Raw genomic sequence first — 17,988 nt, 5'->3', positions numbered from 1 at the left:
GAAAATCTGAATGTTTCACAGCCCCGAACAGAAAGCGTAATGCTTATTTAACCCCAGCTCGACCCAGTTCTCCGCCGGGTACATTCATCCTGTTCGTCCTGCAGGCTGCGAAAATATAACATGGAAATGGGTCAAATCTGGTCTGTGAGAACAGCTGAGAGACTTTAAACCACTTCTGTTCATTGTAATTTCCCCCTGAAGAATACAGTCAATATTGTCATGTCTCTTCTATGGAGGCAGACTCTTTGCTACAGAACACCTTGTGGAGCGTTAAACTTTTGCGCCCAGTCTATGCAGTCGCCTCTGATCTCCGTTCTGGATAAACGTACATGGATCCACTCAGAAATCCTGGAAGAAGACAGACTATATACCTGCAGAACCTGCCTGAGAATCATCCTGTTTTTAAAGGATAACTTTCGTGTTTTACAACCTGGACCTTATTTCTAGCATTAAATACGACCATTTACTCCCCCAGACAACTTTGGTGGCATTTGGAGTCGTTTTGAAGAAATTAGCCCCAGAGGAGCGGCGCGTATATCCGTATAATGCGAGTACTCGGGGCATCCATGCGCAGCCTCTATAAACGCATAATCTGCAGAAACTCGTTCATATTCCAATATTTAGTTATGATATGCTGGTGCTATTCCCCTCTGAGCCCGTGGTGGCATGTTATCAACATCCGGCGTCTCTCGACAACTACCTTTGACGTGGATGATGTCATTACCGAACGCCGCGCGCTGCGAACAGCCAGCCGCAACACGGCTAACTCTGCGGCGGTCGGCTACGAATACGCAATAACGAACCACAGCTGTGCCAAACTACAGCTAAACTAGCCGACCGCCGGGGGGAGTAAATGGTCGTATTTAATGCTACAAATAAGGTCCAGGTTGTAAAAAACGAAAGTTATCCTTTAAGTTTTCTTTAGCGTCGCAGTGATCCAGGGACAGCTGTCTGTACATCCAGGAGTGCTCTGCTAACAGGAGCTAATTCAGCTAACTGCTAATGGTACAATTCACCAAAATATAAACAGTTGTAGGCTAAAAACGGGGCTCAAGGTGTAGCCCACAGCTAACTCTGAGCACTATTCGACTCAGCATCATTGCTGCTTACACTCACAAAAGCATCATGGAAGGTGTAGATCCAACACTGACAGCACGATTACCCCCAAACTAGACGTAAGAGAGTAAAAGTACGACTCACAAAATCCATTGATATGAACTAAAACATTGTTTTTTTTATCATGATATCTGTAATGTGTTGACAACCTGAAAGTCACGCAAAAAAACTCTTCAATCTGAAACTGATAAAATTGACCAAGAGCATCTGCACTGCAGTGGAACAGAAAGTAGACAGCCTGGGAGTTCTGGATCAGCTCTGGACCACAATGTCCCATTTCAAAGCCGGGGGTGAACTTTTAGCTGCAGCTGCTGCAAAAAATGTAAATATTTTGGTGTAATTGAGTCTTAGTTGAACTCTTCATCCTCGTTTGACCACTTCCGACCGGCTGCTCCCTCATTAGTCATCTATTTAAACGTGAAGGCGCCGGGAGCGCGAACCAAAGATGAACCGGCGGCGAGTCAAGCGGGGGTGAGCGGGGCGAGAGGAGACGAGAGGACTGGCTCAGAGTTCAAAACATTTCCCCCTTTCTTAACATGCAGAGAATGGATTTCACTACGTGGTGCGAAGTGTGAAGATTGTTCGCGGCGGTAAAACGACCTTCCTCCTCTTGAGGATGCGCTCCTGTCTTTGACCGTGTCCGGTTGACGTCTGCGTGGTCCGTTGCAGAGAAGCGGTTGAAAGTGCAGAACGCAGATCATCCATATTTAATCCAGACATTCAGAGAGTAACTTTTGATCACAGGCTGAAATGAAACATCCTCAATCAAGGCTGTGAAATATCAGAAATAATGAACGCTGTCACAGAGGGATTGATGATAATCAGTCACCATAATTATTGACATTTCATTTAATCACAGTTGGCAATCTACTGAGCTGTGCGTGTTTTCAGGTGTAGAAGGAGGTGCCGTCAGAGTGACGGGGGCTAAAGGCCGTGCTCCATCACATGACTACAAGGTGACCCTCATCACGACAGGTTTTGAACGGCTGATGTCAAGTCTGAATTCCAAATCGAGACAAAATTCAGCTTCATATTTTCAGGTAACGATCTGGAACTGACGCCCTGCCGTCTGCCTTCCTGCCCCGTCTCCCCAGGTGTGTGCGACCTACATGGACGGCTTCAGGGCGACGGCAGTGTGTCCAGTCGGAGGGCCGAGAGCGGCAGAAAAGGCCAGACGGACCGCGGACAGCATCGTCAAACGGTGCGTCCGAGGGAAAGGACTTCCTGTGCGTGGCTGCGTCCTCTGACCCGTCCTGGTTTTTAACGGTGCCTGTTTGTGTGCCTGCAGGACGAAGCGTATGTTCAGTCAGTTAGGACTGGAAGATTTCAGCTCCGTCAACGTCCAGGTCCTCGGAGCCGAGGACACGTACGGCGCCAACGCTCGCTGCAGGGTAGTTATGATATTATTATTGTCATTATTATTCCCTGTTTCTATTGTATTTAGTTGTTCTTCAACGGGATCAACTGTAACTGACTCAGTTTCCTCTTGGGGATCAATAAAGTGTTCTGATTCTGAAACCAAAAAAAAATCCCATATAAATACCAAACAGAGGCAGCTGCTAATGAAAGTAGCAGGAATATTAACTTTCTTTAGAAAAATTACCAATGAGACCAAACTTCTTTAAACTTGCTTCGGCCATTAATGCTCATTTCAAAACGTCTTTCCTTATTGCAATAACAAACTTTCCTCTGCTGGATTGTCTCCCCTCTTTCTGTCTGTCTTTCTTTTCATCCCTTCTCTCCGTCCGTCTGTCCCTCCGTCTTTCAGACCAGAAGCAGGTCAGGATCCGACCTGATCCTGTTTCACGCCTCCAGCCTCCCACGCTCCTTTCTTTCTCTTCCCTCTTTATGCTGTTTCTCTTCTTTTTTCTTAACTTTTCTCTCCACTTCTTCTTCCTTTTTTCTTCTCTCAGTCATCTTCTGCTGCCTAACCTTTTCCACCCCTTTATTTCCTTCTCTTTTTTTTCTTTTTGTTTGTCCTCCTTTTGTTTTTGTGCTCTTTGGAGGCTGTTAAACATGTTTTTGGAAAACATTTGATGGAGGTTTTTAGGCTCATTTTCGCTAACCGTGACACCACCAGCCGACAGTGCTGTCTCCGGCATGATGTTTGACTCGGCGTGTGTTTGCTCTGTGTGCAGGACTCCAGAGAGGCGGTGATCTGGATGGCCGTCCACCACAAACAGAAGAAAGCTCTCGAGCTCTTCTCCAGAGAAATCGCTCCCGCAGGGACCGGCATGGGTACGACAAACACGATTCATTAGAAGAAGAAGAAAGCTGCAAATGAACCGCTCTGTGCCACATTTTTAAAGAGTTCTCTGCAGATTTAGCATTTAGCACCAGCGATATCGTCTCTTTCTCACTCCACACTTTCTTCTTTCGTGGTAAAACCGGGTGCCGACATGACCAACCATGCTACAGGCCTGCAGACAGCTGGGTGGGAGGTTCGGGTGTGTTGTGATAGCAGCAGCTAATGTAGCTAGCAGCAGGGATGAGGAGCAGCTCCCTCTGGAGATGCTAAAGGCTTTACACTACTTTAAAACGTGCAGGAAGAAGTACTCCATACCATCATACCAACAGAGTAAAAATAGAATTTCAGAATAAAATGTATATATGGATTATGATTATTGGTGCATTCATGTGTTCATCACTTTAATGTTGCAGCTAGCTAATTTTAATGACTTCAGGTCCTGTAGAGTAGTTCAATCTGTTGCTAATCTATTGTTGCTTCAAGTGCTGTATTAATACCTCCTCCTCCCCATCACACACACACACACACAGTTCTTCATCGGGCTGTGTGTTACTGCAGATGAGGAGGGTCGTGACCTTCTGAACCAGATTTGGATTTTTGTTTATGGTGAAAAAAAGTTCAGATCTAACACACACACACACACACACACACAGACACAGTCACATGAACTCCTTGTGACTCCTGGAGTTTGCTGACTCACGCCGTCGGTGCTGTTGAACTGTAAGTAGGGCAGCTGAACTCAGACCAGCTGCTACACCTGCTAAAGTCACAAAGGCTGTTATTATTGCTGTGTGTTCTTCACGTCCTTCCTCTGTTGTCATTGCCTCTCCACACACACAGCTCCTGGTTTGACCGGCATCGTGGGCGGACGACCCAGAGTGTGAGTTTATTCTTTCATTAAGGTTTAAGGAGCTGAAGTTTAAATCGTCCTCGTGCAACAGTCGATAGAAATATATACATACAGGAACATGTGGAGAACAGCTGTGTTTCACATGTCAGCGCGTCAGTTTGTTCACAATAATCAGACTCCAACGTCCTCACGCGTCTGCGTCTCCGTTGTCTCCAGGTCTCCTGTTCTGAAGCCGTTTTTCTTCCTCTACCCCAAATCTGAGCTGAAGGTGAGTTTGATTTGAGCTACGAAACGTTGATCAAGAAAAACGAGCTGCCGCAACACTTTTCTTCTCAGGAAGAAGGAACTGTGATGAGTCACGGCGTAGGAGAACCGCCAAACCAGGCAGTGCTGATCATGTTCGGATCAAGATCGTGTAACTGCACAAGCTTTTTCTCTGCTCAGATGTTTTCAGAAACAGATTTTAATCGACTGTCTCGCTGCAGTATGAGAAACTCTGTGGAGCACCAGGGAACTGAAGAATAGCACAACCCTTTCCTCTGTAGCACCGGTTTGAAGTGTTTGCATCTGTCTGCTGCACAGATGCTAGCGTTAGCTCTGTCAGTTGGCTCATTAGTTTTATTTGAGTGATGTATGAATCTTCACTCATGTAAAGATTCTGTTCAACTGAGGTTTTTATCATTTCTGAGTCTTTATTACTGTGTGGTCAGTTGGATGAATAGACCCAGCAGCTAAACAAAGCTAGCTGTTCAACCGAACTGTAGCTTGCTGTCGCTAGCAGCGGGCCAGCTAACACCAACACTTAGCAGAAATGCTAAAAACGAGTGTACCTTTCCTTGCTTTATTTTACAGTGTGTTTCATTCTAAAGAATCATGGCGCAGCTTCATGTATTTAGAGAAAATGTTTCTATTTCACAAAGAAAAATCTTTTCTGATCGATAGTGTGACACGGTAAATCAATACCCCGTCCTGCTGCGACCATTCATTGTTGATGTCACTGCAGGTGGACGTTCATGTCGGTGGAGAGGTTGTGGAGTCTTTTGCAGAGGCGGGACCAGACGCACCTGAGCAGGAAGCCCCTCCCACCTCAGCTGAGGACATACCTGACACAGGTAAACAAGCACACGGCAGTGTTCCTCACACCTGAGAGCATCAGTTCAACCCTCTGGCTGGGTCCGTCAGTGCTAACTGCTAACAGAGCCACTGTTGCTATGGTTACCCACAGTTCAGTTTAGAGGACTTTTCAGGGGTTCTTAAGAGAAGAAGTGGCCTTTCTGGGAGAGGGGTTGTAGCTGCACTTTCTGATGTCTGACTACAGAGGGCGACATCCCATTCACCTCCATATGACAACCACCACAGAAACCAGATCCATTGATAGGATGTTAGTGTGTGCACATTCCTTTGTACACACATCTCCTCAGAACTACAAGCTGTGCCACTTTTTATCCTTTCACCCTTTCACTAGTGCTGCGTTCCCATGGTCCAACGCTCAACACACACACACACACACACACACACACACACACACACACTTTTAATGCCATTAAGAGACTCTTAACACATTAACGACATTGTGCTGACGCAGCACAGAAAGGACTTTTATTTACACGATCAAAAGAGAACAGAAGTTGAATTGTAACCCACAAAAAGGCAGTGATGAAAAGTAACTAAGTACATTTACTCTGGTAGTGTATTAATGCCCTACTTTCGACTTGTACTCCACTACATTTCAGTGGGACCTGTTGTACTCCAATACTGTGATTTGATGACTTTAGATACTTTGCAGATCAAAATGTGATCAACACATAAATTATGATGGAAGATTATGGTAAAGATGAAACAGAAATTCAGAAGCTGTCAATCAGAAAACTAAACCAATAACATAATATATATTACTCTGATTCTGGGCCGTTCAATATAACGAGCACCTTTAAGAATGTTTTTTTTTCTTTAGAGTCCTGATCATGACATTGCAGGCTGAAAACAGGAAAGCCTCTTCAATCACAAAAACCCAACCAAGAATAAAAACTTTCAAATGAGGAAGAGAAGAGGAAGATGCAGCTTTTGTTTTTCTTCGCCTGAAGAATCAGACTCTGGCCAACTTCAGCTGTGTTCATCTATCGATTTCATTTTTCGTTGTAGCATCTGTACAGAATGAACTCTGTTTCGAGAGCTTAGAGATGACCGGAGAATGAATGAACTCCTGTTTGCACGTCTGGCTCTGCGTGTTGAGGCAGACATTACTAATGGATTACCTACAGGCAGCGATAATGGATCTGCACGCTCCCGTAATGTGTCCCTGCTGTTACTGCAGGGGATAGGAGACACACTCGTGCAGGGATGCCGTGAAACACAGTGGTATCTAACTGTGATATTTATAGGTGACACATTGACATGAACAAAAAAGTTGTTAAATACATACTGCAAGATAGAATTACAAAAAAACATGTTGTGGTGTCGGTATAGGGAATTCAAAAATGTCAATCAACAGAGGCCCCTGCGAGGAGAAATCGGCCGGATTGTGTGTTTCATCACCGTTAGCTGAGCCAAACGAACATGTTTGAAAGCAGTTTTGGTTTTCTGGTCTCCAGAGCTGCCCAGCGGACCCCACAGCTACAGACTGGAGGAGCTGGCCTACACGAGGAGCGGCGACAAAGGAGACTCCGCCAACATCGGTGAGAAGCGCCTCAAAGCTAAGTGGACAAACACGGAGGTCCTGCTCACGTCAGAACATCGACATCGCTCCCTGTTAAATGTGAAGCTTAAATAGTTAGCTTAGCTTAGCATAAAGACAGTAAACTGGGGCAACGAGCACCTTTAAAGCCTGCTGGTCAACATGTTATAGCTTGTTTTTCTTGACTGGGACCAGTAACTTCCTGGAGTCTCTGCTGGTTGCCTAGCAGCTGGTCCTGGAAGCAGGGGGCTGCATCTCTAAAGATCAACAGCTTCACGAGACAACGTGACTGATCATCTCTTTCTCTGTAGGAGTGATAGCTCGCCACCCCCTCTTCTTCCCCTACCTGAAAAAACACCTGACTTCCTCTGTGGTGGAGGAATACTTCTCCCACCTCATCCAGCCGGGGCTGAGCAATGCTGTGACACGGTGAGCCGACAAATACTGTGTGTGTGTGCGCGTGCGTGTGTGTGTGGATGTGTGCGTGCGTGCATGCACATTCCTGTGTAAGTGATTGACAGGCATTTCAACTCCTCCACCCAGCATTCAGAGATTTCTACTGAACACACACACACACACACACACACAAACGCAGCAGCGGTTAGCGGCTGTGCTCAGTGTAATCACTATCAGACGTCGGCCTTCAGCAACAAGACACAACTGAACGAAAACAAGACGCAGAATCTGAGGGTGAGCAGATATTAGTCATGATCGACTCATACAGACAGACACACACACACACACACACACACACACACAGCTGGCATGATATTCAAACCACACAAATCTCCTCCTTGTTTGTTTTCTTCTTCTCTCCGTGTTTATCTGTTGAGCACGCCAGTACGACTCCTGACTGTCAGCTTCCACTGCGTTTTTAAACAAGCTGGATCTCCTCATATTTTCATGTCTCCGACGCCGGAGACAGTCGAGGTCGAACGAACGTCAGGGGGGAGTTTCTTCAAATTTGGCTCGAATGCTAACGTGGACTCAAGGATGAGCTGGTTAGGTTTTGGTGGTTAAAGGTCAAAGGTCACTGTAACCTCACAAAACTCGTTTATGACTGGAGGGCAGATTGTGACCATGTGTCACACGTGCTCAGATTATCTCGGGCGTCCACCTTCGGACTGAGCCGATTGTTTGGATGTTCTGAGCTGCAGGTTCGACGTGTGTGAAGCCTCCACGTTTCACAGTCTGTAGCTTCTCTGCATCTGAAGCATCGTCGACACCGCGAGCTGATTGGCTCTGCTGATGTTGATCTTCAGGTGATTGTTGTTGCTCCATGTGATGAAGCTCTCTGTCCGTCCTCTGGAAAGAAACAGTCTCTGAGTGACGACAGCGTGTTTCTCAGTGGACATTATTCACTGGAGTCAGACGTGTTGCTACAGAGAGAACTTCCATTTCACCAACGAACACTTTAATTAAATTCCACCAGTCTTCACTATATATATTATATGTCTGAACAGACGTGGAGGTAAATGCATCTTGATGGTCGCTGGAGGAAAACAACCATGAGGGGGTGATTCTAGTTCATATTTGACATATTTTAGCTGATAACTGTCAGTCCAACCTTTTACCGCTCCAATCTGCACCATGTTATACCTTCTCATGGATATATCACCGCTGCCAGCAGCTCATACGCTGGTTGTTGGTTGTTTGTCTCTGTATTTGATCGACAGTCTTCTGTAGTTGAAATGTTAAATAAAAAACAGGCCTGCAAAATACTGGACTCTGATTGGTTGTTAACAAACTGTCCTGATTGGACTTTTAAATTGTTCTGAAAGTCCAGCTGTTTTTCTTCCTCTGTGAATTGTCTCCTCTGCTCACATAGAAGAAAACATCAGAACCAAAAGCGGAAAAATTTATATTTTTACCTTTTTGGTTTCATGGTGGCGCCCCCTGTTGGAACGTAGTTAGTTCTGCAGCAGCCTGCAAAAAAAGATCTTGCTGAATGCTCGTTGATCGAGCTACCCGACAAACATCAACCAGGGGAAAGTGCGCCATGAGTTTAGATGCTAAATATTAACAAAACTCTGTCTGTCCATGGCCTTTCATCTGCAGTTTCCAGCACAAATTTGTAGCATTTTGCTATAAAACAGGGGGTGGGGCTTCAAGAATACACCAACCAACACCTGATAAGATCATGATTTAACCTCCTGTTTCTCATTTGTTTAATAGACAATCTGGAATGTAAAAATGACAGGTTGTGGTTTAATGGAAAGTTAACGTGCTGGAACGAATTCTTGGTAACCAGCAACCAGGCACCGCCACTTCCTGGAGTCTCGCTGCTGCGAGGTTGACAGGTTTTGGATTGTTGATCCAAAAAACAAAAGCAGTTTTAAAAGTCAGAAAAACTCAGATGCAGGGCTTTTACCTTTTGATTGCATGATGTTTTACAGATGTTTGTCGTAATGTGTCCATCAGCATAACTAGAAGGAATCTAAAATCCTGTTTAAAACATCTTAACCAACAAACCCCACAAATTTAACTGAGTGCTGAAGACGCTGGAGGACGGCTGTGGTTCAAACCATTATACTGTAGTCAGGAAGAAAACCACAAAAGACTGGAAGAAACTAGGAACACAACATCCACCGAAACCAAGACACAACACCACAAACCTTACGGACGTACCCTCCTCCAAGCCTTGTAATGACACAGCAGTGTAGACACAATAGGAGCCAACGTTTTGAAGTTTTAACATCCGGAGGCTGTTCGGTTTGTCTCCAAACAAAAAAATTGATTCTTTTCACTCAGAAATAACTTTCTGCAAGCTCAGAAGTACTTCGAGGCAGCAGTCAGATGTTTGTGATGGGGTCTAAAGTATCCATTTAAAACGCTTAGTTGTTTTAAAGATGCTCCATATCAATAATGATTATTAACTGTGTCATGCAAGTCTAACACAAAGTTGCTGTGATGTGAAAATGATCCCTGCTAATGTTAGCAAATTTGACCAAACTTTAGATAACTATAGCTGTGTGTATTGTTGTTCTGCTTGTGCCACTGCCACACTGTGTTTCAGCATGTCACAGAGGGACATTTAAATGTGTTATGTAAGAGTAAAACAAGACATCAACACAGCATACAACAAGAAAGGCTGATATCTTGTAATTACCGCTTGTGGCCACAGTGGCCACTGTTGAGCAAAAGTCAGATTATCACCTACAGCTCAGGGGCTGCAGGTGATGATCTGCAGGTATGATGCAGGCTTTTGGGAAATATTTGAACATGTGCACAGCCAGCAGACATATCTGAGCAATGACTCGGCGCGTAGCATGTTTGCGATTAGCGTAATGAAGAGGTGGAGGCTGTAAAGCTCGCTGACCTGCTTCTCCTCTCACACCCCAAAACGCCTCCCTGCCGCCGCAGACGCTTCATTAGTGCACCTCCAGCGCTCATTAAACCTGCAGGAGGCCCCGGCACACACACACACACACACACACACACACATTTAACTGCTCACAGACACACACGCTCAAAGTTTTTGCATGTGATCACGTTTGACCCTTTCCCCAAACATATACATACACAAACACACACTTTCACGCAAACTTCAGAGAGCTGGAACCGTCACCATGACTACTGCTTACACTTAACCCTAAACCGGGTCCTCACACGGAAATTTACGAAATGGGGCCTTGATTTTTGTACTAAAAATGAAGGTGAGTCCCCACAATGTGACCGTGAAATCATATTTATGTCCCCACAACTCACATATACATGCGTACTGTGTGGTTAACCATGACACACACACACACACACACTGACACACACTTTACTCACAAACCACGTGGATTCAGAAAACCAGCACACACACACACACGCGCGGTCAAACATGCACACACACACCCATTAACGTGTGGTTGTCTGCAATAAACCCCCATGCTAACACGTGGTGCCAGGCTGTGCTGGCAGGCGTGTGTGTGTGTGTGTGTGTGTGTGTGTGTGTGTGTGTGTGTGTGTGTGTGTGTGTGTGTGTGTGTGTGTGTGTGTGTGTGTGTGCATTTATTGGGCTCTGTGTTTGAAAAGTGTGATGCTTTGTATTACCGTGGTTATGAGTGTGTGTTTTTGTGTGTGTGTGTGTGTGTGTGTGTGGTTTGTAGATACACTCTGCCGGGGATCCACAGCCTCAACTTTGTCCTGCAGAGATCACTGGGAGGGGGAGGGGTGGCGTCTCTACGCAGCGACCCCCAGGTACACACACACACACACACACACACACACACACTGCAGACTTTCTCCTCTTTCTCAACCCTGGGGTTTCTTTCCAGGAAGGCCTCTTCCTCTTTCTGCCGCCTGCCTTTCATCACCTCGTCTCTCCCTCCATGTCCACTAACTGCTGCAGCAAACAGTCAAACAGCTGGAGCTCTCAGTGAGCGAAGCTGCAGCCACTCACCTACAAATTATAAATAAGTTAACAGCTTCAGACATGCACGCTGTACATACAGCAGTAAACACATGCATGTACTGTACATGACCCCCCACTTCATGAATGCCCCGTCAATATTCACTTCAGAATCCAGCCAACCAGTCCTCTGAAACGCTCTCCTTTCAGCTCTTTTCACCTTCTTCTTTGTAGCCTCGTTGCCTTTCACCCTCCTCCTCTTCGTTCAGACGGTCCCGTAAAGTTTTTTTTTTTTTTTTTTTTAACCACCTCGCAGGAATCCACGGCACGTCCAAGAAACACACACACACACACACACACACGCTGCTCAGCACACTCACGATGTGCTAATACACACACTTCAGGCTCAGGCTTTGACCCATAAAAGTCAAACACACACCCCTGTAAATTCAGAAGGTGGAGACGCATGTGCTCACGTTGTCGGAACGGCTGAAGTTTCACACAGTCTGCTCTCTTTTCTCAGGGTAAAGCCTTCGGTCAGATGCTGCTGGACCTGAAGCTAAGAGGACTGCCTGACCTCAAATCACTGGTGGACTGAAAGAGAGAGAGAGTGAGTGAGAGACGGCGGGAGACAGAAGAGGTTAATGTGGGAAACGGAGACGTGAAAACACTGAACAACAAGAAATGAAAGGGACGAAAACGACCGTTGACAGCTCAACAGAAGCAGAAGGATCATGAAAAAGACCTTTAGACCTTTATTCATACTGCCCACAATCACAGATGATCCTCACGGATCTGATCTGTACAACGTGAGATTTAGCTCACATCTGTCCAATAGGACACCACCTTGAAGTGTTTTAATGAGCTTCACCAGGAGGCACCACAACAGCTTCAACACTCATTGGCCTCAACTGTCTGCGGTCGCCGCAGCCTTCACTACGAGGTTTATTATTTTTATTATTTCCCTCCTCACGGCTGCATTTACTGCGTAGTGTAAAGGGTTCAGTATTACAGGATTCACAGATTCATTCAGCTCAGATGCTAACGAATCTCTTCTCTTCTGGCTAGAATTTAACTTTTGGCGTTCTCACTTTCAGTTTGTCTTGATGATAAATTGTTGATCATTCGCAGGTCTCAGGTATTGATTTGGTGAGGACAGTGCTGTGGTTACTGATCAGAATGATGGACACAACTGAGAAAACACCAGTTGTAATAAACCAGAGTTATCCTTAGATTGCCAACTCAGTCAAGACAAGTCTTGTTTTCCATAAAATCTCCTCTGTAAACCTCTGAGGGTCGTGTTCCTCGGGGACACCAGCACATGATTTGTGGCTAATTATTACACATTCAGTATTCAAGATTTGGATTTTCCTTGTGTACGTTAAAAAGAAGTCCACAGCAGTGCAGCAAGGGTAACTTTATACAACTAAAAACATGTGAATGAAGACAACAAGCTGGCATCTCAGTGCAGCACCAGACCAGCACTCATGGGGCGTAGAGGGTCGCTGTGGGGGTGGATGTGCTCGTAGGGAATGACTGCTTGCAGGTAAAAGCTGTTTGCGCTCTGCTGGATTTGGATTTGCTCTGCTATCTACTCCCAGATGTCAGGAGGAAACCCAGACTCTGGGAAGACAGGTGGAGGTCCTTGATGATGCTGGAGGCTCTGCAGAGAGGGCCACCAACGGCCTTGCTAGCTGCCTTCACTCTCCTGTTCAGACAGTGTGGCTCGGTTGCTTTGCGGTTGCCAAACCAGAAAGTGAGGGCTGTGGGTTAGAATATTTTCAGTGGTGCCCCTGCAGAAGGTGGTGGGGGATCAGGTGAAGATAGAGTCGCATGGTTAAGGTCAGGTCATCCACTAGCTGTACTCTCTGGAAGTCGATGTTCCCGACCTCTCCACAGCAGGGCGCCGTCGGTGGACAGCGGCGTATGGCTGTGATAAAGCCCTTGTTGATAAAGCCTGTGACAGTCTTGTTTGTTCCTGTAAATCAGTGATGTTGTCATATGTTGCTGCCACTTCAAAAGATTAGCAGTCCGGCTCCTTTCCCAAACCTTCCTCTTCAGGCTGCTGCAGTTTGTCCTCATCAGTAATCGCTTTCCTCTGTGGGTTTTCAACTCTTTCCTGATGCTTCTCTCTTGTGTGATCATTCTTGGGCTTCGGGGAAATTGTTCCACCACTGTTGCTCTGACTCTTGGCTTTGACCTGCTTGGAACTTTGGGAATCTGGTGATTTCTGTGTTTTCTCCTTTGCTGTTGGATCTGCTCAATGTCTAAAATGTGAAACAAAGTCTTCTCTCAAACTGATGAGACCGATCGCCGAAAGGAACCACATAAGACAGTCTGCCTAGAACAATAACCAAACACTAGTCCTCCAAACAGACGTACTACAAAGAGTTTTACACACAGTAAAACCACGATAAGTGACAGCAGTTTAAATCCTTCCAGACGTGAATTGAAAGCAGAGTTGCATGAGCATAAATCAGACCAGTAAAAGTGGAATCACACGGGAAAAATAAAAATCTGTCAGCCTGTTTGGCATTTTGGGTTGACACTGGCGAAGGCTTCTCTACCCCAGCCGGGAGGGGTCGGCTCGCAGTTAATTTGATTATTCTTCAACAGTCTGCATGCTGCAGGCTCTCCGGGTCTGAAAGCAGCAGTCCAGGTTCTCGGTGGTGAACAGATGTCCCGAGTCAACCAAGGTTTCTGGTTTTCGCGCTTCTTGATGGTTTTGACAGCACACCGTTGATGCACTTGTTGATATATCTGATGTAACCTGGGACAGGCTTGATGCTTGTGTAAACTGCGTTGTTGCTCCTTGTTGCAAAAAATGACGTGCAGGTAGATTTTTGGGAAGTTGAACTGTGCAGCGATAAAGGATGCATCAGCGTGAGCCGTCTGTTGCTCGCTGATGGTGCCGTACAGTCATTAGCACTCGGTGGTACATAGACTGCAGCAGCTCCTGCAGCAAGTGCAAGGGTCAGTACTTCACCGTCATGAACTCTTTGTGCGGTGGACAGTGGCGCGGCATAGAGACCACCACAGCATCTGGGCACCATGATTTGTTGATGTGAATGGCCATACCACAGATCAGGACACTACTCAGTCTGCCATGTGGAGTGTTAAGTTTTCCTGTAGCCACGTCTCGGTAAACACAGAGACACATGAGTCCCTCACACTGTGCTGGGAAGCTCTCTGAAGTCCAGAGAACGAACATTAGCCAGCATGATCGTTGGAACTCCTGTTTTCTTTTTCGAGGTTGGAAGTTAGCCTAGCTTGCACTCGTCTCACTTTCCCTGCTTCCGGGTCCTGTCACACCACTTTCAATGTTTCCTCTCTGGCACAGCTCCTGGGAAGGCCGTGGCCTCCTTTGGGCACATAGTCAAAACTCGGAGAGGCTGCAAACATGTGTCGCACTACCGTCTTAATCCTGGAAGACGTTGATAAAGCCAGACTTGATGACATTATGGTAGCTTCTGTGAGAATGGCAGCGAAAGACTGAGAGGGTTTCCCTTCTGCAAGCTCAGACCAGTTATGGCTGAAGAGAACATCTTTTGGGGTAAATGTCCGTGTTGTTGCTCGATCTGGACTCGAGCGCCATCGGGGGAGCTGCCCCTGACCTCTGGAGCAGCAGTGGTTTGGGTTTCCCTCGGCCACGGCTGCGAGATGCTGCCGTCAGACATCGGAGACACATGCTCACAGGCCTCAGGTCGCCTGTTTTCGGCTGGTTCACCTCGACACGACCCGGCTCCGATGTTCACCGCCCCACAGGAATGTGTGTCTCCTTCCACCAGACCGACTCTCTGGTTTACAGTCAGTTTCTCCATAATTGCAAACAGACTGACGCTGCAATCAGAGTCCCTCCACAGCTTCCGTCGTGTCTGAAAACTTATCTCACCCACCGCCCCTGAATCATATCCCCCTTTCCCAAATCCTCCTCCTCATGCTGCAGATTGCTGCAATCGATGAAGAAGAAAAAATACCATCTGACTCTTTTCCTCTGTGGGTTTTCAACTCTTTCCTGATGCTTCTCCCGTGTTCCACCACTGTTGTTCTGACCCTTGACTTTGACCTGTTTGGGAATCTGGTAATTTCGGTATTTTATCTTATTCTTATTCTTTGGATCCACTAAATGTGAAACAAAAAACAAAAGTATTTTCCATAGACGGGTGAGGCCAAACACAGAGAAGAACCACATGAGAAAGTCTGAACAATAACTAAACACTGATCTGTGTTGATGCAGAGTTTTTCACACAATAAAGCCATAATGGCAAAACAAATCCTTCACGAATTGAAAGCAGCCTTGGATGAACATAAATCAAACCAATAAAAAAGAAATCACACAATAAAAACCTCTCAGCGTGTCTTTGAAATTTTAAGGACAATATGATGCGGTCAGATTTGCAGAGCGAGGTGTTAAAATGAAAGCCGTAAATTCCTGCTCATTTCCTGCTTTCACAGCCCCGATTCCCAAAAAGTCTGCACTCATTTCCAGTCAAACTGTGTTTCCTGAACTGTTCCTGAGTCCAGCTGTCAATCTCCTTTATCCAATCACGTGTTCACAAAGTGTTGACCCTCGCTCCATCCTCGCTGTGAACCACTGAGCCTTTCAATCATGATGCTCTCACCTGTTACCAATCAGCCTGTTTACCTGTGGAATGATCCAAACAGGTGTTTTTGGAGCGTTCCACATCTTTCCCAGTCTTTAGCTGCTCCTGTCACAACGTGTTTGAAACAAATAAGCAGATATTTACAAAAATCAATGAAGCTGATGAGGTCGAACATTAAATTTATTGACTTTGTGCTGTTTTCAGTCGAGTTTATGTCAGAAAGGATTAACAAGTCTGTTTTATTGTTTTTTTTTTTACAGTGTCCCGCTTCTTTGGAATCAGGGTTTTGTAATAAAACCCAAGATTGAAAAATAAAAACACAGAAACACGTAACATGGGAATGTGGAGGACTCACATCTTAATGGTGACGATGAGGTCTGAGACACATCTGTCCTGCATATTGCTGCTCCGCAAACTCCGACCCTACTTATTCGGAGAAACGCTTCATCGTTGTGGAATGTTTTTCAGCTAATTCTCCATTCAACCCCAAACACTGATTGATGTTTACCAAAAGCGCTTCATGTGGCCCTGAGTGTGTAGAAAAGGATTTCCAAGCAATTGCTGCTCATTTGCTGAGCATGTTCAGTCATTTTGGATGCTCTCTTTTGTCAGGGAATATTTGGGCCTAAACACGAGTTTTCAGAATCAGCGTTGATAGTTGTGGCCGAGTTCACGTCCGTCTCCTGATTGTCATCGTGTTTCACATTTCTTTCTTTGAAGTGGTTCAAGGGGCCAGTGTGCCACTAGAACCAACATTAACATGGAAATTATGCAAGACGTGGTCTAGACTTATGGTTTGCTTCTGAGATAACTTTAGACTGATTTATATATCTGATATATCAAATGTTTCATCATGTGGTGTCAAAATGACTTTTTGTCCAGTTTTTGCAATGATGGAGGTTCTTTACTGACATCTTTCTCTAAAATTACAACTAACATTTTCTTCTTTAATACTTCTTTATATAATTTCTCATACATACAAAAGTATTTCAATCAGAGAATTTAAAAATCAGAAAAATACCGTAAAATTTACAGTCACATCCCTCAAATCTGCCCCCACCCATGAGTTTTTGTAAAGCACTGATGATCATGAATCACAGGTTTATTTCCAGTCAGTCTGGCGGTTGTTGAGGTTTTGCATCCGGAATGAAATGTTTCTCATCTGGCAAAAAGCAAAGGTCCAAGCATTGAGCCTTGTGGAACACCACAGAATCGTATTATTTAGTTAGTAATTATTTACTTAGTTTTAAATCATAAAAACTCTGCGATTTCAATCCACGGAAGGACTTTGTTCTGCTTTGTCTTTTGTCAAGACCATGAATCTGTGCCAAATTCCCGGACCTAACATGTAACAGCCAGACTCGATCTCACTGTTTCTGTTTCTGTCTGTTGACGTCGACTCGCTTATCCTGGAACCACACAAGACTTTTTCTGTTTTCAGGATCAGAGAGCTGGTTTAATTAGCGATCTTAGATGACTCTGAATGTAATTCATATACGACTTACTCACTTCTGCCTTCTCGTAGAATTTTTTAATATAAATTCTAGAAGCTGATTTCTAAATGCAGTTGATTTCTGTGTGATCATGTAGATACGAAACTGAAGATTAAACATATTTTTATGAGCAAAACATCTGTTTTAAGTTAAAGTTATTGATTGTGTGTTTGTGTGTGTGTGTGTTGCATGTGTTTTGTGTGTGTGTGTGTTGCATGTGTTTTGTGTGTGTGTGTGTGTTGCGTGTTTTGTGTGTTTTGTGTGTGTGTTGCGTGTGTTGCGTGTTGTGTGTGTGTTGCGCGTGTTTTGTGTGTCTGATGTGTGTGTGTGTTGCGTGTGTCTTGTGTGTGTTGCGTGTGTTTTGTGTGTGTGTTGCGTGTGTTTTGTGTGTCTGATGTGTGTGTGTGTTGCGTGTGTCTTGTGTGTGTTGCGTGGGTTGTGTGTGTGTGTGTGTGTGTTGCGTGTGTGTGCTCATTAATCAGTGTGAGCGCCGCAGGTCGTCCGTTGACTCGGTCGTCATGGCGTTGTGGTCTTTGTGCTGCTCAGGCTGACGGACAGCCGGGTGGAGCAGCACATTCACAGGCTCTCGGCCTGACGTGGAGGATAAAAGGAGATAAACGACCTGTCGTCTGTCATTATTCTTCCGTTTTTACGCCTCTTTCCG

At 45.4% G+C, this 17,988-nt stretch overlaps 1 protein-coding gene across 3 annotated transcripts in view; it reads left to right on the top strand.

Moving 5' to 3' along the window:
* lratb.1 (lecithin retinol acyltransferase b, tandem duplicate 1) overlaps positions 1 to 17,450 on the top strand; it is a 23,575-nt gene extending 6,125 nt beyond the window's left edge. Inside the window, exons 10-21 of one of the 3 annotated variants that reach the window (XR_006007945.1) lie at positions 2,008 to 2,072; positions 2,211 to 2,317; positions 2,405 to 2,507; positions 3,255 to 3,354; positions 4,205 to 4,244; positions 4,431 to 4,482; positions 5,218 to 5,326; positions 6,806 to 6,889; positions 7,200 to 7,317; positions 10,986 to 11,076; positions 11,751 to 12,170; positions 16,092 to 17,450. Coding sequence is in view for 2 of the 3 variants with exons in the window: in XM_041964786.1 (XP_041820720.1) it covers positions 2,008 to 2,072; positions 2,211 to 2,317; positions 2,405 to 2,507; positions 3,255 to 3,354; positions 4,205 to 4,244; positions 4,431 to 4,482; positions 5,218 to 5,326; positions 6,806 to 6,889; positions 7,200 to 7,317; positions 10,986 to 11,076; positions 11,751 to 11,825 (944 nt within the window). In the remaining variant the exon portion in view is untranslated. Of the gene's footprint in view, positions 1 to 2,007; positions 2,073 to 2,210; positions 2,318 to 2,404; positions 2,508 to 3,254; positions 3,355 to 4,204; positions 4,245 to 4,430; positions 4,483 to 5,217; positions 5,327 to 6,805; positions 6,890 to 7,199; positions 7,318 to 10,985; positions 11,077 to 11,750; positions 12,352 to 16,091 lie in introns of those variants that run through there. The other 2 variants (XM_041964786.1, XM_041964785.1) reach the window with 2 other exon arrangements.
* Positions 17,451 to 17,988: the final 538 nt, after the last annotated feature.

This window comes from Chelmon rostratus, chromosome 23 (genome assembly GCF_017976325.1).
Source record: "Chelmon rostratus isolate fCheRos1 chromosome 23, fCheRos1.pri, whole genome shotgun sequence".
Taxonomy (NCBI): Eukaryota; Metazoa; Chordata; class Actinopteri; order Chaetodontiformes; family Chaetodontidae; genus Chelmon; species Chelmon rostratus.
Note: the sequence above shows the minus strand (reverse complement) of the source record. Positions and strands in the feature narration are given on the sequence as shown.